Source organism: Pan paniscus, chromosome 8, assembly GCF_029289425.2.
Source record: "Pan paniscus chromosome 8, NHGRI_mPanPan1-v2.0_pri, whole genome shotgun sequence".
Classification (NCBI taxonomy): domain Eukaryota; kingdom Metazoa; phylum Chordata; class Mammalia; order Primates; family Hominidae; genus Pan; species Pan paniscus.
This window is the reverse complement of record NC_073257.2, coordinates 119,759,083-119,786,910: the sequence shown is the minus strand read 5'-3', so window position 1 is coordinate 119,786,910 and position 27,828 is coordinate 119,759,083. Positions and strand designations below refer to the sequence as shown.

Here is a 27,828-nt window from a genome sequence, read left to right as displayed (position 1 = left end):
GGGAAGTCCAGACCCATTCTCATTCCATCTGTGCTTCATCTCTAGTCCAGAAAAAAAAAAAAGTTAACTTCATTGGTCCTGATGCACTGGGATGTTTCCAGCAGACTGTTTGTCTCCTGGCTTTTCTGATGTCATAGGTTTCTGTTTTTGCAGAGGAGAACTTCCTAAGCATGTTCCTCATGTGCCTATTAAGATAGATGAAAAGTAACCTACCAAGATGACCTCCTGGCCTTGGTAGTGAGAGTGCCTATATCTGGTAGGCAGATCCTCATGGTGGTAGGTTATAATAAAAAGGAGTGAAGGTACTTCATCATTCCTTTCCCCACGGTGTAACTTTAATGAACAGGAATTGCCAGACCATTAAACTACTAACTTTGGTCCAAACACAGACAAAAGGGATGGTTAGAATTATCTTGTTAAAAATCAGAAAAGGAGAAAGTATGTGGATCACAGGTAGGGGAGACTTATGATTAGTCATCTTTACACGTCATGTTTTACAAAATTTAGAATTACGGGCATCCTGAGTCTCAGTTGTAGACCATTTGAAAACAAGCTTCTCAGCAAGAGAAACTCATCTAAGGAAACTCCCATAATGCTATTAGCGGATTTCTCAGCAGAAACCTTGCAGGCTAGAAAAGTGGGAGAATAAATTGCTAAAAGAAAAAGCAGGAAGAAAAACTATCAACCAAAAACTCTATATCTGGAAGAGTTGTCTTTCAGAAATAAGAACATTTCCAGACAAAAGCTGAGGAAGTTGATCACCACTAGACCTAACTTACAAGAAATACTAAAGGCAAATGAAAGCTGAAAGTAAAGGGAATAAAGGGAAATTAAGCTAAAATGAAAGAATGTTATTTAACAAGAAAATATATAAAATTCCAAAACTCACTGGTAAGTGTAGTGTCAATTTCAGAATATTATATAATGGTTGTGTGTAAATCACCTAACTCACATAAAGATTAAAAGACAAATATTGAAAGTAATTGTAGGTACAATAATTTGTTAATGGATACACACAATATATAAAATATGAATTTTGACATAAATATAAAATGTGGGTGGAAGGTAAAAGATATAATTTTTGTATGTGTTGGAATTTAAGTTTTTAACAGCTTTACATAAGCTGTTATAGCTAAAAGATGTTTTATGTACGTCTCATAAACACACACAAACTCTAATGGATACACTAAAGATAAAGGAATCCAAATATACTGATATAGTTTGGATATCTGTCCCCTCCACATGTCAAGTTGAAATCTGATCCCCCGTGTTAGAGGCTGGGCCTAAGAGGAGATGTGCAAGTCATGGGGGCAGATGCCTTTAGAACGGCATGGGGCGGTCCTAAAGGCAATGAATAAATTCTTACTCCATTAGTTCCTGTGAGAGCTGATTGGTTTTGTTTTGTTTTGTTTTTTATTTTTTTTCCTTATTTCCTTTCTTTTAATGTGTCAAAAACACACTTCAAGATATTCTTGTGAATACATATAAGCTGTGTCTCAGCATTCAGTACTATGCAAATAATTTTTCAATATGACAAAATGAAAAATTTACACACTTTACGGTAGCGCTTAATCTGAAATATATTGCTGATGTTAGGTCTAAAGAGCAATGACTCAACCAGAAAAAATAGTAAAGGCTGCCTTTTCCTTTTTAAAGTGCTTATTAGCTTTATATCCAAAAACAATGGTTTTTACAAATACATAATACGGAAAGGTGCTCAAAAAGTCACCACTTACAGAATTGAACATGTCATTTTCTAACTCTGCATGTGTACACTTGTTTTATCTGCGTTAATGAAGATTGCTTCAAATGGCTCTCAATCATATGCTTCAAATTAAGACAGTGCTAAGTTCCAGCAGCATGAACAGTGACAGCAGAACAAACCCCAGCACATTTTCAGTGGATCACAGCAGATCAGAGAAAGTGAGCTGATTGTTAAAAAGAATCTGCCACTTCCCCAACTCTTGCTTCCTCTTTCATTATGTGATCTCACATGCCAGCTCCCCTTCACCTCCCACCATGAGGGGAAGCAGCCTGAATCCTTCACCAGAAGCAGATGTTGACACCATGCTTCTTGTATAGCCTATAGAACCAGGAACAAAGGAAATTTATTTTCTTTATAAATTACCTAGCCTCAGGAATTCCTTGATAGCAACACAAATGGACTAAGACACATACTATTAAAGGAAATCATCAAGTAACAAGGTACGATAGTAAGAGAGCAAGAAAGGAACTACAAAATAGAGAGTAAACAATGAACAAAGTGGTAATAGTATCTATCAGTAAGTACCTTGAATGTAAATGGATTAAATTCTCCAATCAGAAACCATAGAGTGGATAAATGGATAAACTAAACAAAACAACAAAAAACCCAAACTCTGAACTATATATCGCCTTCAAGAAACTTACTTCAGCTATAAGGAAAAGCATATACTGAATATGAAGGAATGGAAAAAAACCTCATGCAAATGGAAAGCAAAAGGGAGCAGAGATAGATATACTTCAGACAGAATAAACATTGTCACAAATTATAACAAGAGACAAAAATCATTATATAATACTAAAGGGGTCAATTAATTACAAGGATATTATAAATATACATTCAGCATTGGAGCAACTAAATAAAGCAAATATTAGCAGGTTGGAAGGCAGAAATAAACAGCAATGCAATAGAATATTTTGCACACAGAATATTCTCCAAGATTATATGTTACATCACATAATAAACCTTAGCAAATTTAAGAAGACTGAAATCATATCTGGTGTCTTTTCCAGGCACAGTGGCATAAAACTAGAAATAAGTAACTGAAAGAAAATAGAAATTGTCACAAATAAGTGGAAATTAAGCAAGACACTCCTGAAAAAATCAGTGAATCAAAGAATAAGTCAAAAGTGATATCAAAAATACCTTTAGACAAACAAAATTGGAAACACAACATTCTAATCCATGGAATTCATCAAAAGTAGGTCTAGGAGAAACATTCATAGCAATAAATAGTTACACTAAGAAAAAAGAAAAAAAGTCAAGGAACAACCTAACTTTATACCACAAGGAACAAAAATAAGTACAAAGCCAGGAGAAGGAAGGTGATAACAAAATTCAGAGCACAAATAAGATAGAGACTAGAAAAAAAATAAATGGAATTAAGAAATGGTATTAAAAAAAAAAACAATTGACTAAACTTTAGCAAGAAAAACAAGACACAAATAAAATCGGATATGAGAAAGGAGATATTACAACTGATACCATCACAATACAGAGGATCATAAGACTACTATGAACAATTTTACACCAGCAAATTGGATAACCTAGAAGACACGGATAAATTGCTAGAAATATTCATCCTACCAAGACTGAATCATGAATGAATGGAAAATCTTAACAGACCAATAATAATAAGTAGGACTGAATCAATAATCACAAACCTCTCAACAAAGAAAAGCCCAAGATTAATGGCTTCACTGCTGAGTTCTATCAAACTTTTAAGGAAGAATTAACATCAATTTCTCTCAAGCCCTTAAGAAAATTCAAGAGGGACACTTCCAAACTTATTTTACAAGGCCAGCATTACTCTGATGCCAAAGCCAAACAAGGAATACTACCTGAAAAGTATAAGCCAATATCCCTGATGAACATGTATACCAAAGTCCTCAATAAAATACTAGAGAACAGAACTCAACAGCACATTAAAAGTTTCTTATACTATGATCAAGTGAAACTTATTTTTGGAATGCAAGAATTGTTCAACATATGCTAATCAATAAAATGATACACCATATTTACCAAACGATTTATAAAAATCATATGGTCAACTTAATAGATGAAGAATTGTGACAAATGAAAGGATGTTTAATGATAAAAACACTAAATTAGACTTAAAATAAATGGACCTCAAGACAATGAAGGTCATGTATGACATACCCACAGCTAATACCATCATCAATAGTAAAAGACTAAAAGCTTTTCCTCCTGAACGAGGAACAAAACCAGAATGCTCACTTTTGCCACTTCTATTCAAAATAGTTTTGTAAGTCCTAGAAAATTAACCAAGAAAAAGAAAAGCCATCCAAATTAGAAAGGAAGAAATATTGTCTCTGTTTACAGATGACATGATCTTAAAGGTAGGAAACCCTAAAGACTCAACCAAAAACTGTTAATACTAATTCAGTAAAGTTATAGGCCATAAAATCAACATAAAAATCAGTTGTATTTCTATACAACAATAACAAACTTACTGAAAGTAAAATTGAGAAAGCAATCCCATTTACAGCAGCACGAAAAACCACAAAATATGTAGAAATAAACATAATCAAGGGGGTGAAATATCTTTACACCAAAAACTATAAAGTGATGATGAAAGGAATTGAAGAATACAGAAATAAATGGAACAGCAGCCCATGCACAGGAATTGGAAGAATTAATGTTGCTAAAATGTCCATGCTTCTCAAGGGACCTACAGATTCAATGCAATCCCTATGAAAATCCCAATGGCATTTTTCACAGGGAAAAAAAAATCTGAAAATTTGTATAGAACCACAAACGACCCTGAGTAGCCAAGTCAGTAATGAGAAAGTAGAAGGAAGCTGGTTATCTTTTACTGATTGATTTCAAACCATATTACCAACCTATAGTAACTTTAAAAGTATGTACTGGTATAAAACCAGACACAAAGAGCATTGAGATAGGACAGAGAGCCCAGAAATAAACCCACAACTATACAGTCAGCTAGTCTTTGACAGAAAGCTAACGCAAAATGTAGGATGGTCTCTTAAATAAATGGTGTTGGGAAAACTAGATTTCCACATACCAAAAATATAACTGGACTCCTATATTACAGCACTTCCAAAGATTTACTCCAAACTGATAAAAGACTTAAAAGTAAGACTGAAAAAATGTGAAATTCCAAGGAGAAAACATAGGGGAAAAATTCTTTGGCATTAGTCTTGTCAATTATTTTATTTTATAACTTATTATGACACCAAAGACAAGAACAACAAATGTAAAAATAAGTGGAACTTTATCAAACTAATAAGCTTCTGCATAGCAAAGGAAACAACAAAATGAAAAGGCAATCTATGGAATGGGAGAGAATATTTGCAAACTATATATCCAATAATGGGTTAATTTCCAAAATATGTAAGATACTCATACAATTCCATAGCAAATACAGACAAATCATCTGATTAGAAACTGAGCAAAGGACCTAACAGACATTGCCCAAAAAAAGACATACAAATGGTCAATGAGTACATGAAAAGGTGCTCAGCATTACTACTCAAACACAAATCAAAACCATAATGAGATAACGTCTCACATCTGTGTGGATGACTTTTATCAAAAAGACAGATAAATGTTAGCAAGGATGTAGAGAAAAGGGAACCTTTGTGTTACTGTTGGGTATGTAAATTGGTATAGCCATTCTGAAAAGCAGCATGAAGTTTTCTTAAAAAAATAGGGGGGGGGAAAAACTACGATTAAATCCAACAATCTCACTTCTCTGTATTCTTCATATAAAGCCAAAGGAAATGAAGTTAATTTCCCTAATGGACATCTGCAGTCCCATGTTAATTGCAGCATTATTCACAGCAGCCAGGATATTGAAACAATCTTAGTCTCCATCAGTGGACAAATGGATTAAAAAAATTTTATACACATATGCCCCAATGCAATATTACTTTTATAAAAAGCAAATATGTAATTTCTGACAACATAAATAAACCCGAAGGACATTATTCTTAGAGACAGAAGCCAGAGAAGGACAATATATAGTATGACTTGTATGTGGAATCAAAAACCAACAAAAAAAAAAACTCCAACTCTTTAAAACAGCATGAAATAGAAGGATGATTGCTAAGTACAAAGGGTGATGGAAATGGAGAGAGATGTAGGAGAAAGGGTACAAACTTTCAATTATAAGATGAATAGTTCTGAGGATCTAGCATATAGCATGGGTGACTACAGATAATATTATACTTGAAATTTGCTAGATCTTAAGTATTCTCACCAAAAAAAAACAAAGATAACTATATGAGGAGAGAGATGTGTTAATTAATTATTTCACAATGTATATGCATATGTTACTACATTGTACACTTTAAATAGGTACAATCTTATTTGTCAATTATACCTCAATAAAGCTGGGGAAGGAGGGAAAGCATTTTTTTCTTTTCTTTGCTTGGACACCTGCAAGAAGCATTCCTATCCTTCGTTCCCTAAGTATTGTGAGGTGGTTGGATTTTGAGTAGGAGATGAAGAAACTAGGCTTTCGTCAGAGCAGGAGCCACAGCTAAGTTTGAGCATCCCTCCATTGAAGGGATTAAGTTTGAACATCCCACCATTGAAGTTTTGTTTCTTACAAAACCTGTAGATGGACTTCAGGGCCATTAGCCTATTGCAAATGTCCAATTGTTACCTTCGTTTTCTGAAGCATAAAAGAAAAGAGAAGCAGATTGCTTTATCATTTGCCCAGTTTTCCCATGGAGGAGAAAAGAGGCAAGTAAGTTAACCTCTTGTCACATCACCAGAAATCCATGGAACTCTTCACAAAAATAGCTGCTCACTCCAGAGTCTGGATGTCAGTCAGCAGAGGGTAACAGGTCTCAAAAACCCATTCTGTAAAGGGTATTGGTGCCAAAGAGATGGAAGGCTCAATGACCTGGGCATAGTTGCATGAATAGGTAGGTGTTCCAAGTAAGAACAGAGCCATCAGGGCTGGTATAGTCAGCACAGACCAGAAAAAAGGACTCAAATAGGAAGATGGGGTCAGAGGCAAAAATTCTGAAGGCAGAGCAAAGTAGGTGGTCATAAGTTCCATATATAAAGGAAATAACTCCCAGAAGTCAAAAGGGCCGGGCCAAGCCAACAGGTGAGTCCAGGAATAAGGAATTCTTTTAATCTGAGTTAGTCACTTGCTTCATTCCAGAAGCATTTGTTTATCTATTAATAGTAAGGCATAGAAGTACCAGTTTAGGTCTTATGGCTTTTATATGGAGGTACTAAATAATGAAATGGCAGAGTAGAACCCTAAAACTTTACCAGTTTGGGGTTATATTTGTAGCCAACCTGGGGAAGCTTTTAAAGTTATGTCTCAGAATAGCAGCCTAAATTTTGATACATGATAGATCATTTTTAGAATATTTTTTATTTTTACTTGCTTGCACCTCAAATTTATTTCAGTAGGTTACACTAAGGGAGGCTTCTCCTCGAACATTTTTAAAGACCAATCCATAATTTGTACTTCCTTTAAAAACCTGGAAACCTCCCCTTTGGGCTTGGGCAATTGTCTGTTATTCTGAAACTCCTCCTATCCCACATGTTCAAGAAATGTGAGCCCTGAATGGTAGTTGACTTGAAGTTTAAACAGATCATAACTCAAGTGTGAAAGCAACTCTCCTGTTTGCTCACCAGGCTGTTAAGCCTGCCATTTCCAAAGGCAGCCTGCAAGGCAGGCTGGTTAAGCCCAAGAAACAAAAAATGTCCAGTTACCCTACTTGTCTGAAGCTTTTTGCCTGGACCTTGCCATCAGTTAGCATTTAAGTCAGAGAAATAAAGTAGATGGCATGACCCGATGAAGATGGAAGATCACAACAAAATTGTTAATAAGCAAGATCTCAAAGGGATAACTCAGGAATAAAAATGTAATATGAAAGAAATGTTCTTCCTCATTTGTATATAAACAATTTTTCAAAAAAAAAATTGGAGAAAATGGTCATTAAAGTCATAAAATAAATCCAGATGAGCAAATCCTATTTCTTTGACTCATTACTTTATTCTTTTCTAAGTTTTATATACAAGTTCAGCAATTAGTACCTGTCTAGCACTGAGGGTTCTGGCTTCTCAATTATTATTATTTTGACAGTCTCACTCTGTTGCTGCCACTGGAGTGCAGTGGGCTGACATAGCTCACTGCAACCTCCACCTCAGCCTCCCTAGTACCTGGGACTACAGATGCACGCCACAAACCCAGCTAATTTTTGCACTTTTTGCAGAGACGCGATTTCACCATGTTGCCCAGGCTGCTCTCAAACTCCTGAACTCAAGCTATCCACCTTCCTTGGCCTACCAAAGTGCATGGATTACAGGAATGAGCCACCATGCCTGGCCTTGACAATTATTATCAGTTATCCTTCATCACATGATTCTGAGTGGGAAATTGTAACAGTATAGTGGAATGAAAAATGGCCTCCCTCTATCCTTCCACGTTCTTTGGGCTACAAATTAAATTGACATAAGAAAGATTAACAGGAGTAAAACTGTATTCAATTATGTATGTATGCACAGGGGTCCGACAGAACATGAGCCTTAAAAGTCACATGATTGAAGCTTCTACAGCATCCTGAGCAACAGAAGGGAATAGGAGCTTTGGACTTCTGAGGGATGGTTGGTGGTGACATAAGTCATAGGAGAGAGAGGGAAGGAAATGTTTGGTGAATAAAGGTTATATCTTGTTTGCAATTAACTTTTACTATCTGAGGGATTTTTTATCTTCAGCAGTCCTCTTTTTAATACAGGTACTTTTATGAATATACTCTTCCTTTATGGATATAAATTTATTTTACAATAGGACAGCTTTTCAGGGATACTCCTTTACCTGCCATTTACCAGAATAAGCAGCTCAAAACTGCCAAACAAATATATTTCGGGGTGGTATATTCTGGTCCCCTATCATCATATTTTGGGGGTATGTTCATACTTTGGTGTCTCCTGAGCCTCAACATTACTCCATCTGAAATTTCCCCAAGAAGTTTTAAAATCCAGAAACTGAGTTGGTAAACTATCTAATAACCTATTGAAGAGGCATTTCTATGGCAACAAAAGGAAAGTTAATAATTGGAGCAGACTATAAATCATGTTTCTGAGTCTGTAGGGCAGCCAGTCAAGACTTCTAAACTGTAGGTTAAAAGTATCTTTTGGTGTCTAAATGTCTCTGGTGATGTCTGAGTGGCCCACAGGGCAACAGGCACAAAGGTTTTCCATATAAAAGTTGTGATCTCTGTAATGTTCATCTCTGTAATGTTCATATCAAGTCATCCAGCTTCAGCATGCAGGGCTTCAGGAAAAGGGCGATTTTTGTTCTTAGTCATACTAAGTGAGAAAGGCGGGAGAAAAATGTAAATATTTGAAGAATTCTAGGCAAATACTGGAGAAATTCAGGATCCAGTCCACTTTAAAAGGTTGAATAACAAAACCTCAAAGAACAGGATTAAAATCTATTAATAGCTACAATATAGGTAGGCTTATACTGAAGCAAAATTTCCCTCTATAGTCACCCCCAATTTTACCAAAGATAATCACAGTAAGACTAGTTTGTTTGTAAGATAACTTTAATCTCATGAAACTTGGCCTGATTATTTACATAAAAGAAGCAAGAATAGTGATTGTTTAATGTAGGCTTTTTAATGTAACAATATAAAGTTTTTTACCCCTTAAATTTTTAATTTTTATGGGTACGTAGTAAGTGTATGTATTTAGGTACATGGGATTTTAATACAGGCATACAATATATAATATACCCATCAGGGTAAATAGGATATCCATCACCTCAAGCTTTCATTATTTCTTTGTGTCAGAAACATTCCATTTGTACTCCCTCAATTCTAAAATGTGCAACAAATTATTCTGGACTGTAGTCACCCTGTTGTGCTATCAAATATGAGATCTTATGCATGGTATTTAACTATATTTTTGTGCCTATTAACCATCTCCACTCCCCCACCATCCCTATCTACCATGGTCAGCCTCTGGGTAACCATCGTTCTACTATCTCCATCTGTTACATTGTTTTAATTTTTAGTTCCCACAAATGAGTTAAAACGTGCAAAGTTTGTCTTTCTATGCCTGGCTTATTTCACTTAAAATGTCATCCAGTTCCAACTATGTTGTTGCAAATGACAGGATCTCATTCTTTTTATGACTAAATAGCACTCCATTTTGTGTATGTGCCACATTTTCTTTATCCATTCTTCTATTGATGGACACTTAGGTTGCTTCCAAATCTTGGCTATTGTGAATTGTGCTGCAGTAAACATGGGAGTACACATATCTCTTCCATGTACTGATTTCCTTTCTTTTGGGTATATACCTAGAAGAGGGTTTTGTTCTATTTTTAGTTTTTGAGGAGCCTCCATTCTGTGCTCCATAGTGTCTATATTAATTTACATTCCCACCAACAGTGTACAAGGGTTCTCTTTTCTCCACATCCTTGCTAGCATTCATTATTGCCTGTCTTTTGGATAAAAGCCAATTTAACTGGGGTGAGATAACTCATTTTAGTTTGGATTTGCATTTTTCTGATCAGTGACGTTTAGCACCTTTTCATATACCCATTTGCCATTTGTGTGTCTTTTGTGAAATATCTGTTAGATCTTTTGCCCATTGTTTAACTGGATTGTTAGATTTTTTCCTATTGAGTTGTTTTGGGCTCCTTGTATATTCTGATTATTAATCCGTTGTCAGATGGATAGTGTGCAAAAATTTTCTTCCATTATGTGGGTTGCTTCTTCACTCTATTGACTGTTTCCTTCACTGTGCAGAAGCTTTTTAATGTGATTTAATCCCATTTGTCCATGTTTGCTTTATTTGCATGTGCTTTTGGAATATTACTCAAATATTTGCTCAGACCAATGTCCTGGAGAATTTCCCCAAGGATTTTGTCTAGTAATTTCATATTTTCCAGTCTTAGATTTAAGTCTTTAATCCACTTGGATTAGATTTTATATGGTGAAAGATGGGGTATAGTTTTATTTTTCTGCATATGAACATTTAGTTTTTGCAGCAACATTTATTAAAGAGACTGTCCTTTCCTCAATGTATATTGTTGACATCTTTGTTGAAAATGAGTTCACTGTAGATATATGGATCTATTTCTGGATATTCTTTTCTGTTCCGTTATGTATGTGTATGTGTTTTCTATGCCAGTACCATGCTGTTTTGGTGACTATAGTTCTGTAGCATAATTTGAAGTCACACAAAGTGATTACTCCAGTTTTGTTTATTTTGCTAAAAATGGTTTTGGGTATTCTGGGTCTTTTGTGGTTCCATATAAATTTTAGGATTGTTTTTTATATTTCTGTGAAGAATGTCCATTGGTACTTTGATAGTGATTTCATTGAATCTGTAGTTTGCTTTGATTAGTATGGACATTTTAACAATATTGATTGCTTCCAATACATGAATATGGAATATCTTCATTTTTTTGTGCTCTCCTCAATTTCCTGCATCAATGTTTTATAGCTTTTATTGTAGAGAACTTTCACTCCTTTGGTTGAGTTTATTTATAGGTATTTTATTTTATTTGTAGCTATTGTGAAGGGGATTTACTGTCTTGATTTTTTAGATTTTTTCACTGTTGGCATATAGAAATGCTACTGATTTTTGTATGTTGGTTTTGTATCCTGCAACTTTACTGAGTTTGCCAGTTGTAATAATTTTTTATTGAATCTTTAGTCTTTTTCAAATATAAGATCATATAATCTGCAAACAAAGAATTTTACTTCTTCCTTCCTAATTTGAAAGCCATTTATTTATTTCTCTTGTCTGATTGCTCTAGCTGTGACTTCCAATACTATGTTGAATAACATTGGTGAAAATGGGCATCCTTCTCTCCTTCCAGATATTAGAGGAAAGGCTTTCAATTTTTCTTCATTCAATATGATACTAGCTGTGGCTTCGTCATAGATGGCTTTTACTATGTTGAAATGTTTCTTCTATAACCAGTGTATTAGTCCATTTTCACACTACTATAAAGAACTGTCCAAGACTGGGTAATTTATAAAGGAAAGAGGTTCAATTGACTCACAATTCAGCATGGCTGGGGGAGGCCTCAGGAAACTTACAATCATGGTAGAAGGTGAAGTGGAACCTTCTTCACAAGGCAGCAGGAAGTAAAAGTGACAAACAAAGTGGGAAGAGCCCCTTATACGACCATCAAATCTCATGAGAACTCACTATCACAAGAACAGCATGGGGGACACCAACCCCATGATTAAATTATCTCCATGTGTTCTCTCCCTTAACACGTGGGAATTATGGGGATTACAATTCAAAATCAGATTTGGGTGGGGACACAATCTAACCATATCACCCAGTTTTCTGGGATTTTTTTGGTTGTAAAGTGATGCTGAATTTCATCAAATGCCTTTTCAGCATAATATGGCTTTTATGTTTATTCTTTTGAAATGATGTATCATATTGATTGGTTTGCATATGTCAAAACATCCTTGCATCCCTGGGATGAGTCCTACTTGGGCATGATAAATAATCTTTTAATATGTTGGTGAATGTGGTGTGCTAATATTGAGTATTTTTGCATCAATATTTATTAGCAATATTGGCCTATAGTTGTTTTTTGTTTGCTTGTGTTTTAGTATGTCTGTCTGAGTTTGGTATAAGGGGAATACTGGCCTCATAGAATGAGTTTGGAAGTATTCCCTTCTTCTGGGATGGAATATTCTCAAACTAATTTTTGGAATAATTTGAGTAGGATTGGCATTAGTTCTTTAAATGTTTTGTAGAATTTAGTAGTGAAATCATCAGGTAAAGTTATTTCCTTTGTTAGAAGACTATTATGGTTTCAATCTCTTGTTCCTGGTCCATTCACATTTTGGGTTTCAATCTTGGTAGGCTGTATCTGTCTAGGAGTTTATTTATCTCTTCTAGGTTTTCAAGTTTACTGACATATAGTTGCTCATAATAATCTCTAATAATTCTTTGAGTTTCTGTGATATCACTTGCAATGTCTTTTTACATTTTTGATTTTATTTGGATTTTCTTTTTTTTGTTAGTCTTGATAAAGGTTAAGTTTTGTTTATCTTTTCAAAAAAACAATTTTTCAATTAATTGATCTTTTGTATTTTTCCATTTGAATTTTATTTATGCTATTACATTTATTTCTTTTTTGGGGTTATACTAATTTGGGGTTGTGCTTTTGATTTTATAGTTCTTTAAGATCCATCATTATGTTGTTCATTTGAAGTTTTTCTACTTTTTGTTGTAGGCACTTATTCCTACAAACTTCCCTCTTTAGTACTGTTTTGCTGTATCTCATAGGTTTTGCTATTTGTGTTTCCACTTTCATTTGTTTCAATAAATTTTTTAAGTTGCTTAAGTTTTTCATTGACCCACTGGTTATTCAGGATTATTGTGGTTTAATTTCTATATGTTCATATGCTTTCCAAATTTCCTCTTGTTACTGATTTCTACTCATTCCATTGTGATCAGAAAATATATTTGATATTATTTCAATTTTTTGAATATTTTAAGACTTGTTCTGTGGCCTAACATATTATCTATCTTTGAAAATGATTCCTGTGCTGAGAAGAACGTGTGTTCTGCAGACGTTGGATGAAATAGTCTGTAAATACTGATTAGGTTCATTTGGTCTCTAGTGCAGATCAGGTCTGATGGATCTTCCTTGATTTTCTGTCTGGATGATCTGTCTAGTGATGGAAGTGTGGTGTTAAGATTTCCCACTATCCATGTGTTCAGATTTATTTCTCTTTAGTATCAATAAAATTTATTGTTCATATATGGGTGCTCCAGTGTTGGGTGTATATATATTTACGATAGTGATATCCTGTTGCTGAATTTATTTTTTTTACCATTAAATAATTACCATCTTTGTCTGTTTTTACAATTTTTGTCTTGAGATCTATTTTGTCTGATATAACTACTTCTGCTCTTTTTTGGTTTGCATGTGCATGGATTATCTTTTTTCATCCCTTTCTATTTAGTCTATATGTATTTTTATAGGTGAATTGTGTTTCTTATTGGCAAGGATCACTGGGTTTTGTTTTTTAATCCAATCACTCTGTCTTTTGATTGGAGAGTTTATGCCATTTACATTCAATATTACTATTGATAAGTAAACTACTGTCATTTTGTTATTTCTTTTCTGGCTATTTTGTGGTCTTATCATTCTTCTATTCTGTGTGTTTTCCTTATTGTGAAAGTGATTTTCTCTAGTGATATGCTTTAATTTCTTACCTCATAATTTTTTATGTATCTGTTGTTGGTTTTTTCATTTAAGGTTACCATGAGGATTGCAATTAACACATTATAACCTATTTTAAACTGATGACAACTTAAATGTAATTGCAAAACACACAAACAAGAAAACTAAAACAACTCAACGCTTTATCTCCACCCCTACTTTTTAAATTTTTTATTGTTTATATTTTATTATACAGTCTATGTCTGAAAAGTTCTTAATTTTTGATAGGCTCCTCTTTTTGCTACTCAAGATATGGGTAGTTTACAAACCACAATTACAGTGTTAAAATATTCTGTATTTGTATGTGTACTTTTACCTGTGAGTTTTGTACCTTCAGATGACATCTTATTGGTTTTTAATGTCCTTTTCTTTCTGATTAACTACCTCTAATATTCTTGTAGGATAGGTCTGGTATTGACAAAATTCCTCAGCTTTTGTTTGGGAAAATCTTTGTCTTGCATGTTTGAAGGATATTTTCATTGTATATAATATTCAAGGATAAATGTATTTTCCTTCAGCATTTTAAATATATCATGCTACCTTCTCCTGGACTGTAAAATATCCAGTGAAAAATCTGCTGCCAGACATGTTGGAACTCCTTTATGTGTTTTTTTCCTTTTCTCCTGCTGTTTTTAGAATTCTTTTTTTAACCTTGATAGTCACACTATGTCAGGACATTTAATAATCAATTTGGCTTAAATCTCCATGATGTTATATAATTATTTTGTACTTGAATATTGATACCTTTCTCTAGGTTTGGAAAGTTCTGTTATTATCTTTTTGTATTAAATTTCTACCTCAGTCTTTCTCTACCTGCTCTTTAAGGCCAATAACTCTTAGATGTGCCCTTTTGAGGCTATTCTCTAGATCTTATACGCATGGTTTATTAATTTTTATTTTTTCTTTTATCTATTCTGACTTTCTACTTTCAAATAGCTTGTCTTCAAGCTCGCTAATTATTCCACTCATTCAGTTCTGCTGTTGAGAGACTGATGTTGTTCTTCAGTTTGTCAATTGAATTTTTCAGCTCCAGATTTTCTGCTTAATTATTTTTAATTATTTCACTCTTTATCTCATGATTCTGAATTCCTTCTGTGTTATCTTGGATTTTATTGGAATTCCTCAATAAAGCTACTTTTAATTATCTGTCTGAAAACTCATGTACTTCTGTTACTCTGGAATTGATCATCAGTGTCTCATTTAGTTCATTTAGTGAGGTCTTGTTTCCCTGTATAGTCTTGATGTTTGCGTATGTTCACTGATATCTGGGACTGCAAATCATGTATTTATTGTGGCCTTTGCAGTCTGGGCTTATTTATACCCATCCTTCTTGAGTAGGCTTTCCAAGTATTAAATGGAATTGAGTGTTGTGATCTAAATCTGTGGCCACTGCACCCATTTGTGCATTCGAGGGCACTGCAGGCCCCATAATGCTGTAACTTTTACAGACTTGTAGAATTATTGCCTTAGTGGTCTTGGGTAAGATTGTGGAGAATTCCCTGGATTTCCAGGAAGAGTCTCTCTCTTGTTCTTCTCCCTTATTTTCCACCCAAACAGAGTCTCTCTTTTCTGTGCTGAGTTGCCTGGAGTTGAGGAAAGGGTGACACAAGCATTCCTGTGGCCACTACTACTGGGACTGTGCTGGGTAACACCTGAAGTCGGCACAGTACTGGTCCTTGCCCCAGGCCTGGCATGCTTATTTCTTGGCTGCCACTTATGTTACTCCAAGACCCAAGGACTCTGTAGTCAGGAAATAATGTATCTTGCCAGCACTAGGTCTTTCTTTTTAGTGCAGCCAGTTCCCTTCTGGCCCAGGGTAGGTCTAGAAATGGCATCCAGGGAGCTTAGGGCCAGGATCGGGGGCTTTAGGAACCTGTTGTGTGCTTTATTTTACTGAGGCAGAGCTGGTAGGTTGCAAGACAAAGTCCTCTTTATTTTTCCGTCTCCCTTCCTTAAGCAGAAGTCACTGCTCATGATTATCACTGCTCAAGGCCCATAGCCACTACAGTCAGGGTACTGCTGGGTTTTTTTTTTTCTTTTTGAAGGCCCAAGCACCCCTTAATCAGCAAGTGTAAGTCCTTCTAGGCCTGGTTCACCCCATTCAGGGCATGAGTTCCCTTCTGGCTCAGGGTAGGTCAAGAAATGCCCTCCAATGAGCTAAGGCCTGAAACTTGGGACTTTAGGAGTCTGCTTGTTGCTTTATTTTACTGTGGCTCAGCTGGTACCCAAGTTGCAAGACAATGTCTTTCATACTCTCCCCAGGGCCACCACACCTGGGAATGTGCTAGGTCACACCTGACGCCAGCACAATGCTGGGACTTGCCCTAGGCCTGTGGCAACTGCTGCTTGTCTATTACTGCCATTTATTTAATGCCTAAGGGCTCTTTAGTCAGCGGGTAGTAAATTCTGGCAGGACTGTGTCCTTACCTTCAGGGCAGTGGGTTCTCTTTTGGCCAAGATGGGTCCAGAAATGTTGTCCAGGAGCTGTGGCCTGGAATGGCAACTTTAGAACCCTGCTTGGTGCTTTGACTGTGGCTGAGCTGGTATCCAAGTTGCAGGAATAAGTCCTCTTTACTCCTTCCTCTCCTTTCCTCAAGCAGAAGGACTCCCTCCTGGAGCTGTGAGCTCTGTTACCTGGTATTGGGGGGAGAGCTATTACAACTCTTCCTTAGTCACCTCAGTTGTTGTTTCACTGGGTCTTATGTACCCCAGGTCAACTGGCTCTGAGTACAGCACAGCACCAAAACTTGCCCAGGAATTTCTGGCCTTGTGGTCTGGACTGTTTTTCAGGCCTATTTAAGACCTTAGAGCACTTTAGTCCATGCTAGTGGGGCATGCTAAAACTCAGGTTTTGATCACTGGGATGGATGATTCCTCTCTGGTTAGTGCTGGCCTACATATTCCCTCCATGGCTGCAGCCCAATTCTGCCCTGTGATGTTTTCCACTGTGACAGGGTAGCATTGAGTTCCAATGCAAAATCCCATAGCCACTTTGCTCTCCCTCCCCCAAGTGCACAGATTCTCTCTCCATGCCATACTGCACTGCTGGGGGATGGGGAAAGAGTGGTGTTGACAATTAAAGACTGTCTTTCCTACCCTCTTCAGCACCTCTTTCCTTGCTATGACGTTAAATCCAAGTTCTGTGATTGTTCACCTGATTTTTTCGTTCCTATGAAGATGCTTTCTTGTGTGGATAGTTGTTAACTTTGGTGCTTCTGCAAGGGTATGATCACTGCAGGGTTCTATTCAGTCACCTTGTTCTGCCTCTTTCTAGGCTCTAAGTCTGCTTTGCTAGAACTTTTAGTAAGAAATTTCTGACTGGGCTTTTAAAAGCTTCTCAGAACTAAAAAGCCAAACCAAGGACTCACCATCAAACCATGCCTGTAATACCTATAGATAGGGGTGAATTCCTCTCTTTGTAGTTCCTCAAGTATCTTGAGGTTCCTGGGCCTGCCAGAAAGTGACATTCCTTTCCCATCTCTCAAGCAACCATGTGAACCATGTATTCCAGGTACCACACCATTTATTTCCCATAGGCTTTATTGGCCCCATGAAGTCAACCCTAGTTCCTTAAAGTTGTTTGTTCATATCAGAAAGTAAGACATCACAGTCAAAGCCTTGGTAGCATAACCACTGTTTCCAATTGTGTTTTGTTACAAGAAGAACAAGTTTTTTTTTTTTTATTAAGCTTATGCAAATGTCTGTATTGCCATTGGGGGAAGAAAAAAAGGAATATTCATGAAGAGTGTCCAAATTCTGGAGAGATCAAGTTGGGGGAAAAGTAAATGTATGCATTTTTATACACAAAATTGTACTTTACCAAATTGCTATATGATATAGATAGCTTAAAAGAAAAAGAGGGTTTTCTTAAATCTGGAAAAATAAACATTTAAAGAATGAGCAATGTTTCAAACAAAACAGTCATTAAACAATTATCACCGTCCATCCTTTGAGACCCATGTAACTCTTGTTCTACTTGATGGGTTAACAGCTTCATTAACCTGTCGATGTCTTCACTAGAGCACTGGATAGTCATACCCAGTCCAATGGTATGATCTTAAAGTTATCAGGAGTCTGTACTTGTCAGTCATTTCCATGAATTTTCTTGAAGATAAAGCACTTTTGGATTTTACATACTTAATGTCTGTAGATGACAAAAGACTTAAAAATAGACATGGTTAAAGATCTGATGAGAGTTTATTAAAATGTAATTGACAATAAAATTTGGTTATCTCTGTAACATAATATTTAAAAATAACTGGGATTATGACTGATTTACCAGGACTTATCAGTTTTCTAGGAATTTTACAAAATTTCTGGAACACGTATTAATAATGTATATACATATAACTCAAGGTTAAATATCATTTTTTTCAGTTTTAATTTTCTATTTTGTTATTTTAAATTCTGGGGTACATGTGGAGGATGTGTAGGTTTGTTACATAGGTAAATGTGTGCCATGGGTGGTTTCCTGTACCTATCAACCCATCACCTAGTTATTAAGCCCAGCATGCATTACCTATGTTTCCTGATGTTCTCCATCCGCCTACCCCCTCCCACCGATAGACCCCAGTGTGTGTTGTTCTCCTCCCGGTGACCATGGGTTCTCACTGTTCAGCTCCCAGTTATGAATGAGAACATGTGTTTGGTTTTCTGTTCCTGCATTAGTTTGCTGAGAATAATGGCTTGCAGCTATATCCATGTCCCTGCAAAGGATATAACCTCATTCTTTTTCATGGCTGCACAGTATTCCATGGTGTATATGTACCACATTTTCTTTATCCAGTCTTATCATTGATGGGCATTGATTCCATGTCTTTGCTATTGTGAATAATTCCACAATGAACACACATGTGCATGTATCTTTATAATAGACTTATTTGTATTTCTTTGGGTATATATACACCCAGTAATGAGATTGATAGGTCAAATGGTATTTCTGGTTCCTAGGTCTTTGAGGAATCGCCACACTGTCTTCCACAATGGTTGAACTAATTTACATTCCCAGCCACAGTGTAAAAGCATTCCTGTTTTTCCACAGACTCTCCAGCATCTGTTGTTTCTTGACTTTTTAATAATCACTGGCCCAGCATGGTGGCTCATGCCTGTTGTAATCCCAGCACTTTGGGAGGTGGAGGCAGGTGGATCACGAGGTGAAGAGATAGAGACCATCCTGGCCAACATGGTGAAACCCCATCTCTACTAAAAATACAAAAATTAGCTGAGCGCATGGTGGTGAGCTCCAAGTAGTCCAAGCTACTTGGGAGGCTGAGGCAAGAGAATCGCTTGAACCTGGGAGGTGGAGGGTTGCAGTGAGCCGAGACTGCACCACTGCACTCCAACCTGGTGACAGAACAAGACTTTTTTTTTTTTTTTTTTTTTTTTAAGACAAACAACAATCACCATTCTAACTGGTGTGAGATGGTATCTCATTGTGGTTTTGATTTGCATTTCTCTAATGAACCATCATGTCAAGCTTTTTTTCATGTTTGTTGGTGGCATAAATGTCGTCTTTTGAGAAATGTCTGTTCATGTCCTTTGCCCACTTTTTAATGGGGTTGCTAGTTTTTTTTGTAAATTTAAGTTTCTTGTAGATTCTGGATATTAGACCTTTGTCAGATGGATAGATTGGAAAAATATTCTCCCATTCTGTAGGTTTTCTGTTCTCTATGATGACAGTTTCTTTTGCTGTGAAGAAGCTCTTTAGTTTAATTAGATCACATTTGTCAACTTTTTTTGTTGCAATTGCTTTTGATGTTTTTTGTCATGAAATCTTGGTTTGTGCCTATGTGCTGAACGGTGTTTCCTGGATTTTCTTCTAGAGATTTTTATAGTTTTGGGTTTTACATCTAAGTCTTTAATCCATCTTGAGTTAATTTTTGTATGCAGTATAAGGAAGGGGTCCAGTTTCAATTTTCTTCACATGGCTAGTCACTTCTCCCAGTTCCATGAATTAAATAGGGAATCCTTTCTCCATTGCTTGTTTTTGTCTGGTTTGTTGAAGATCAGATGGTTGTGGATGTGTGTTCCTATTTCTGAGTTCTCTATCCTGTTCCATTGGTCTATGTGTCTGTTTCTGTACCAGTACTATGCTGTTTTGGTTACTGTAGCCTTGTATAGTTTGAAGTCAGGTAGCTGATGCCTCCATCTTTGTTCTTTTTGCTTAGGACTGTCTTGGCTATACAGGCTCCTTTTTGGTTCCATATGAATTTTAAAATAGTTTTTTCTAATTCTGTGAAGAATGTCAATGGTAGTTTAATGGGAGTAGCATTGAATCTGTAAATTACTTTGGCCAATATGGCCATTTTCGCAGTATTGATTCTTTCTATCCATGAGGATGGAATATTTTTCTGTTTGTGTCCTCTCTGATTTCCTTGAGCAGTGGTTTGTAGTTCTCTCTGAAGAAGTCCTTTACTTCCCTCGTTAGCCATATTCCTGGGTATTTTATTCTCTTTGTAGCAACTGTGAATGGGAGGTCATGCATGGTTGGGTTCTCTGCTTGTCTATTGTTGGTGTAAATGAATGCTTGCGATTTTCACACATTGATTTTATATCCTGAGACTTTGCTGAAGTTGCTTACCAGCTTAAGAAGCCTTAGGGCTGAGAGGATGGTGTTTTCTAGATATAATATCAGTTAAACATCATTTCTTACTTGACAATGCCTCCTATATAATTTAACATATTAAATAAACCTAATTAGTCTAACATGTCTCTTTTACAAGAAAAGAAAAAAATTATCTTGACAAATCTCAGAAGCCTGTTTAGAAAATCTCAAACTAATTCAAGGTCAAAAAAGACTTAATTTAAAAGTGAATTATTGGGAGTTTCTCAAAAATATCAAAAGGTTTAAAATATTTGATGAAAAGATCACAGAACACTTTGAAATAAAATCAAAGAGACACAAGATTTCAAAGGCAAATACAGAAAATTAACGTAGTTGTAGATAAAATGAAATTAAATCAAAATGATACAAGATTTCAAAGGCAAATAGAGAAAATTAACATAGTTGTAGAAAAAAACCTTAGCTCTTTTAATATTGAGAATATTTGATTGTCAAGTAATCAAAGATATAATAATTAAAACATGAAACAAAGTTATTCTGACAAAACACAATCTTCCCCACCCTCCTTAAGAACAATCAAAAGGTAAAGAAATTTTACTTGCTATATTTTACCAATATTCCAAGAACATCTTGCTTTTAAAAGGGATGACAAATTCTAGTTTTACATCTCTATACTTTGATTTAATATCAAAGTAATAAAAGCCTTAATTGCTATTTTTTAAAAACATAATAAATTCATTCCATTTTAGTCAGTTTGACCACTCAAATTTCTCTTTCCCTTTGTCACCCCTTCAGACTTTCTATATCCATTCAGTTTTTATTCATTCTTCCTTATTCATTCTTAAACAACCTTTCAAAATCTCTTACCTAGACAGAAATTTTTTTCTCAGCAAAAAATCTCATCCTCATACCTTACAACATCTTACTTTCCTTGTACATTTTGTATACACTTGTTTTCCTTATTACTTAGGAGTTTGATTTACATATTAGAATGTTAAGTCTTAGTAACCCATTTTCCTGTGAAAACCTAGGAATAAGAAATTTTAAATGGTCTGAATACACATTTTATAATTTCTAGGAACACATGCTTCCTCAGAACAATTTTTTAATATGAAACAGAGCATGTTTACTAAGAGACTCAACTATTTTTTTCTTTTTATAAACTCTAACAAGCAAAAATAAACTGAAACTTGTATTCAGCAATTAATATTTCAGTGTTTTATTTTATTTGGAAATGACATACACATTTAATTAATATCCATCACCTAAGGGTATAGTTACCAAAGAGATTGGGAAACCATTTTAAGTAGACATAACATGATTATTATCTAAAAGCTTATAAACATTTATTCTACTTATATCTATTTCATTCACTTGTTCCTTGCAATTATGCTTAGATTACTTATGAAAATTAAATGAGATGACTAGCTTTGTCTAATATATCAAGTATTTCCCAGTCGACTATTTTTATAGCACCTGCATTTAGGCAAGTATCACAAAATCAAGAATGTAAAAAGTTAAATAATTGGGCTTTTGTTTTTTGGCTGTGCTTTATATACATAAAGTAATGGACACTGCACTTTCTCATGTGCATTTGTTCTTAGGTTGAACCAATTATCTTAGGATTTTAAACATCTAATGAAAATAAAAGTTGTGTATCTACATTATATTTAATGCTAACAACTCTAAAGACATGTTGTTTTAATTAAGCCAATGACATCCTTATTGACCAAAGTTTACTAAGCTAACAATTTTTTAAACCCTTATTTTTCCTTAAGTCAATTAAGTAGAGGTCATTTGGAGGTAGAAAAATATCATATTATATAACATATGTATATATGTAGCCATCCATAAACACAGACAGAACAGATATCTCCACTTTCACTCTGAACTTGAGCCCCATGTCAGCTATAGTAATTCAAAACTTAGTGAATATGGCATATTGAACAAAGTAAGGTTACCTGCTCAGATGGTTAAAGCTTTTAAGAGTTTCCATTTGCTGGTTTCCAAATAGTCTTCTCCTTCCCTCCTTCCTTCTTCCTTCCTTTGTTTTTTTATTTTCTTTCTTTTGTTTTTATCTGAGAATTATCTTTCTTAAATTTGCATTTCAAAAGTAATGGTTCTTGGGTAAGACATCTCAAGGGCACAGAGGAAGAATGCACATTTACCAAGCAGTTTTTGGAAGCATATTTGCCTATTATCAGATGTCTAGGGTAATTACTATTTAAACTTTTCCTTCTTAATTGCAGGACAGTTCCATTTTCAATGTCTTGATTTTCTAAAGTATCTACAAGCATCTTGAGATACATAGATGAGGTTTGGGAATTAGTAAGAAGGATAGGTGAGTTTGAATTTCTTCTAGAGGCACACTTCTATCTTTGTAAAGACTCAATTTGTAAAACAAGCACAGTTGTTTTTAATTCTTCAAAGAATTGGGTTGCAACCTAAATAATATCAAGGGTTTGACTCATCCATCCTGCATTATCTTCAACTTGCTCCTTTACATCAGGGAGAATATTTCCCACTAAGATGGAAATCAAAAGATTCCTTTATTCTATATTTTGAACTGTTCCTCTTTGAAATGTTTTAGTAAACTGTTTTTTTTTTTTTCCTTTCTATGCATTTAGTTCCATTTTAGCTTAGGAGAGAAAGCCTAAATTCTGTCTCACTCTGAATATAAACCAAAGTTCTAAAACAAAGGTATACCTAACAGGTGACTCAATTCTAAAACTAATAAGCCTTTTATGGGTGGTGAACCACAGATGCACCCATCTTCAAAGCAAAAGTAAAATGATACAGTTCTTCCAAGAGTTAGTCACTCAAACACATACAGAAGAAAGACTTAGACAATGTCTCTGTGAGTTGGCAACAGTTGGTATACTACGTGCAAATGGGGTGCAACCAACATTTCTTTCTGACCATATTCTTGGGAGCTCCCAACTTACATACCCCTGGCAGGCAGAAGGCCAGACCAAGATCTCAGCTCTCCTTTGGAGACAGAGAATGAGTAACAAATGGGTACTCCAAAGCCAAGAGTCATAATTAAAATAAATTCTTACAAATGTTTCTCTCTTGAGCTAAAGGAATTTACTGAGGAAATTGAGCTGAATTTGGAGAAGATGGGTTTTAATTAGAGACCCAAAGATCCAAATGAGCTTTTAGAGGGTCGGGGACATGGACATAGGGAAGTAATGAGGGCAGAGAAGGGAATTTATAGTCAGTTTAAAGAATTTTAACTTTGTTCTAAATCTGATTTCTCCTTTTTAATATTGCTAAGGAAGTCTCTAAGGCAATCTGTTATGGTTCTTTGTGTCTTCTTTTCAGTTTGATTTTTCCATATGCACCAATAAGACAGTTGTTTAGGATGAGAGCTCTCTCAAACTTTTTTCAAATTTAACCAATTTATTTATTCTAGAAGCAACTCAAAGCCGTAAGACTTTTCATGAAAAGACTTTTCAGGTTTAGAATACCATGATGGAAATGGTGTTCCTAAAGTGGATACCGAAAATGCAGTCCCCGTGATCTAAAAAGTTAACTGTCAGAGATAAACTAAGAAAGCAGAGTTTCATTGCCAGAGGTGGTAAGAATAGTATTTGTGAAAACGGTATCTCTGGTCTCCCGCAGAAAATTGGGGTGCCTCCAGTCACTGAACCATTATGTGTCATTGGTGACACCAATAAAGCGCTACTGAGACTGGACTTTCTCAGTGCTTACCAAGAAATTGAAGGTTGAGACAACAAAGGCCCTTATGGATTGGAACCTCTCATTAAGACAAACTCACTTGAGCACTATCAGGATTAAACAGATACTGCTGGTTGTGACTTTGTGTCTGCAGCTTCTAGCCTATTCAAATGGCTGTCCGACACAAGCCGGCACACTTGCCTGCCAGCTGGCAGAGACCAAAGACAGTGTTCTCACTGGTCAAATAGCCAGATTCTCGGGACATAAAACAAGATAAAAGGAGAACCTCATACTTTTTTGTGGTCTGAGAGACCCTACAGCAAAGTTTGTCTAAACAGACATCACTCTAGTGAGAACTGTGAACTTACCTGGCTGTGAGGGCCAGCTCAAATAATAAGCTTATCTAAGCCTTAAGCCTGTGTTCTTACCCTCTGATACTCCTCTTTATGACACATGAAATAAAGAGAAAAAGGAAAAAAAAATGACCATCTCTGAGAGGGAAGGGGTCAGAAAACAAGAGTACTCATACCCCTGCCAAAAAAAAAAAAAAAAAAATTGATGTATGTGTGTGAACAAGAACTAGTTCACGTTTTTTTCCTGCTGATTCAAATTTAGAAAAGGAAAAAGACAAACTCTTACTACTCTTGCTTTGACCACACTTTGTAGGCAGAGATCTGGGAACCTGATGTGGGAAGAAATCTCATCTGTGACCACCATTTTGTCAGGAGTCACAGGATTCTATACCTGCAGCAAACCTGGAGCAAACTGGTCCCCACCAATCTGGGTGACACAAACCAGTGATGACTGAAAATCACAATAAAATTGTAATACTCAAGATCTCAAAGAGATGAATCAGGAATTTTTTTTTTTTTTTTTTTTTTTTTTTTTGAGACGGAGTCTTGCTCTGTCCCCCAGGCTGGAGTGCAGTGGCGCGATGTGGGCTCGCTGCAAGCTCCGCCTCCCGGGTTCACGCCATTCTCCTGCCTCAGCCTACGGAGTGGCTGGGACTACAGGCGCCTGCCCACCACCATGCCCAAATAATTTTTGGTATTTTTTAGTAGAGACGGGGTTTCACCGTCTTAGCCAGGATGGTTTTGATCTCCTGACCTTGTGATCTGCCCATCTTGGCCTCCCAAAGTGCTGGGATTACAGGCATGAGCCACCGTGCCCAGCCCGTGTTTTGGTTTTGGTTTTGGTTTTGGTTTTGGTTTTGGTTTTGGTTTTGGTTTTGGTTTTGGTTTTGGTTTTGGTTTTGGTTTTGGTTTTGGTTTTGGTTTTGGTTTTGGTTTTGGTTTTGGTTTTGGTTTTGGTTTTGGTTTTGGTTTTGGTTTTGGTTTTGGTTTTGGTTTTGGTTTTGGTTTTGGTTTTGGTTTTGGTTTTGGTTTTGGTTTTGGTTTTGGTTTTTTTGAGACAGAGTCTTGCTCTGTCACCCAGGCTGGAGTGCAGTGGCACAATCTCGGCTCATTGCAGCCTCCACCTCCGGGGTTCAAGTGATTCTTCTGCCTCAGCCTCTTGAGGAGCTGGGATTACAGGTGCGTGCCACCATGCCCAGGTAAATTTTGTATTTTTAGAAGAGACGTCGTTTCACCATGTTGGTCAGGCTGTTTTTGAATTCCTGACCTCAGGTGATCCACTGGCCTCGGCCTCCCAGAGTGCTGGGATTACAGGTGTGAGCCACCACACCCGGCCCCCTTCCTTACTTCTATATAAATAATTTTTAAAGTATTTGGAAAAATGGCCAAATGGCTAGTATCATAAAATATTAATAAATCCAGATTAGTAGACTCTATGACTTTGTCTCACCACTTTAACTTTCTCTTAAAGTGTTATGTACAAGACCAAGAATTAGTGTGTAGCACTAAGAATTCTTACTTCCAACAATTATCAGCCATCTTTTATTAGATTGATTCAGAGTAGAAAATTGTGACGTTATTTAAATGGAACTGAGATTGTAATCACCAATCTTAAGCAAGATTTCAGTCTTGTTCAACAATTGGTAAGTTTCCAGTGTTGGGGGGAAATGAAATGGAATTCCCATGTGGATTCTACATGAGCAATTGGACAGACATTTAATAGCTCTAGTATTTTTGAATCTTTGGAGGATGAGTGGGTTTGACAGGAAGGTATGTTTGGCTATTTTCAAAGCTCTACTATAGTTGTTAATTACAATGATAGTTAAAGGTGTAGATATTAAGAGTTTAATAATCATAGTCTATGAAGCCACAAATGTCAGGCAGGTAAGGTTCATAAGTTAGGCAGGCAGGGTCAAAACGATCGCCCTACCTAAAGAGGACAATGGATGTCCATCTCCAGCCAAGTGTTACACTCTGGCAAAGAAAACTCAGCCGAAAAGCTTTTGAGTTTTGTTTCTAAAGCTCACTCTGGTCCCAAGCAAGTGACTTGCTTTGGACAGTAGGATGTTAATAGGTATTATTCATGCAGAAGCTTAAAACCCTACTTGTATCAGCCCACCTTCTCTTGGAATTCTGCTACCATAAGTACAAGCCTAGGCTAACCTGCCTGAGAATTAAAGATCACAAGAAGATAGCAAAGGTGTCCCATACAACCAGCCTAGAGCCAGCCAACTTCCAAACATGCTGGAGCCCAACCAAGATGAGCAAAAACACTTATGCAACCTGTAGCTGACTGAAGACCCATAGTGAGCCCAGCTAAGTCTGGCCTAGTTTAGCAGAATTGCTCAATTATCCCATAGATTCATGAGAAATGATAAATATTGACTATTGTGTGACACAGGTTTTGTGGTAGTTGGTTACACAGCATTAACATGCCAATAGATAACTGCTACACCATCCCATAGAAAGTGATCAATAAATGTTAGGTATGTACACTCATATTTCAGTGAAACTAAGAAGCTTTGACAATGGCACCGTTCTGCTTTTCCCAGAAGCTTTCTACAGAAAGTTTTCATAGAATAGCACTATAACTAACATATAGCTAATAGTGACTGCTATATTCCATCAATTATCAGATGCATCCTGAATTAAAAGCCATTACAATATAAAAATTCTGCTTATTATAGAAAATTTCATCAGTACTCCACAAGATACTTGTGATTGGTGAACGTAGCTGAAACCTGGCTCCTTGGAACCATTGTGCTACAGAAATAAAGGTTGTCAGGTTGATACAATACAAAATCAGAATTTGGGGTCCATGAAAAACAGGGTTGCTAGATAGTGTATGGTGAATGGTCTCCTGTGTTAAAGCAGGTAAGGTGCCGTCCTCTTTGATCTCCTAGGTGACCAGAGAAGTTTGAGACACACCCATGAGGGCTTCCAAGTTGCCAAAACATCACAAGGACAAAGGCTTGAGAAACAAGCCTTCCTTTCACACTTGCAATTGGAAGGGATAAAATATGGTCCCTAGAGTCTCTTTATGCTAAATTAGGATATTGTTTAATTACACTGCCCATAAATGATACGGACACAGCCAGTGAGATTTTAAATACTACAATTAAAGGTATTCATTGCATGTTTTGCTTTTTATGTTTCTTCAGGGCTTGTGCACTACCTAGAGACAAGTTAATATTCCATTATTTCAATCTTTTATAGTTTTTAATAGAGTGAGGAAAATGAG

At 36.1% G+C, this 27,828-nt stretch overlaps 1 protein-coding gene across 1 annotated transcript in view; it reads left to right on the top strand.

Annotated features, from left to right (window-relative positions):
- The window catches only part of LOC130540564 (uncharacterized), a 201,502-nt gene extending 176,424 nt beyond the window's left edge, over nucleotides 1-25,078 (top strand). Inside the window, exon 5 of the mRNA XM_057299004.1 lies at nucleotides 24,901-25,078. Within this exon, the coding sequence (XP_057154987.1) occupies nucleotides 24,901-24,920 (20 nt within the window). The 3' untranslated portion in view covers nucleotides 24,921-25,078. The remainder of the gene's footprint in view (nucleotides 1-24,900) is intronic.
- The last annotated feature ends 2,750 nt before the right edge of the window (nucleotides 25,079-27,828 follow it).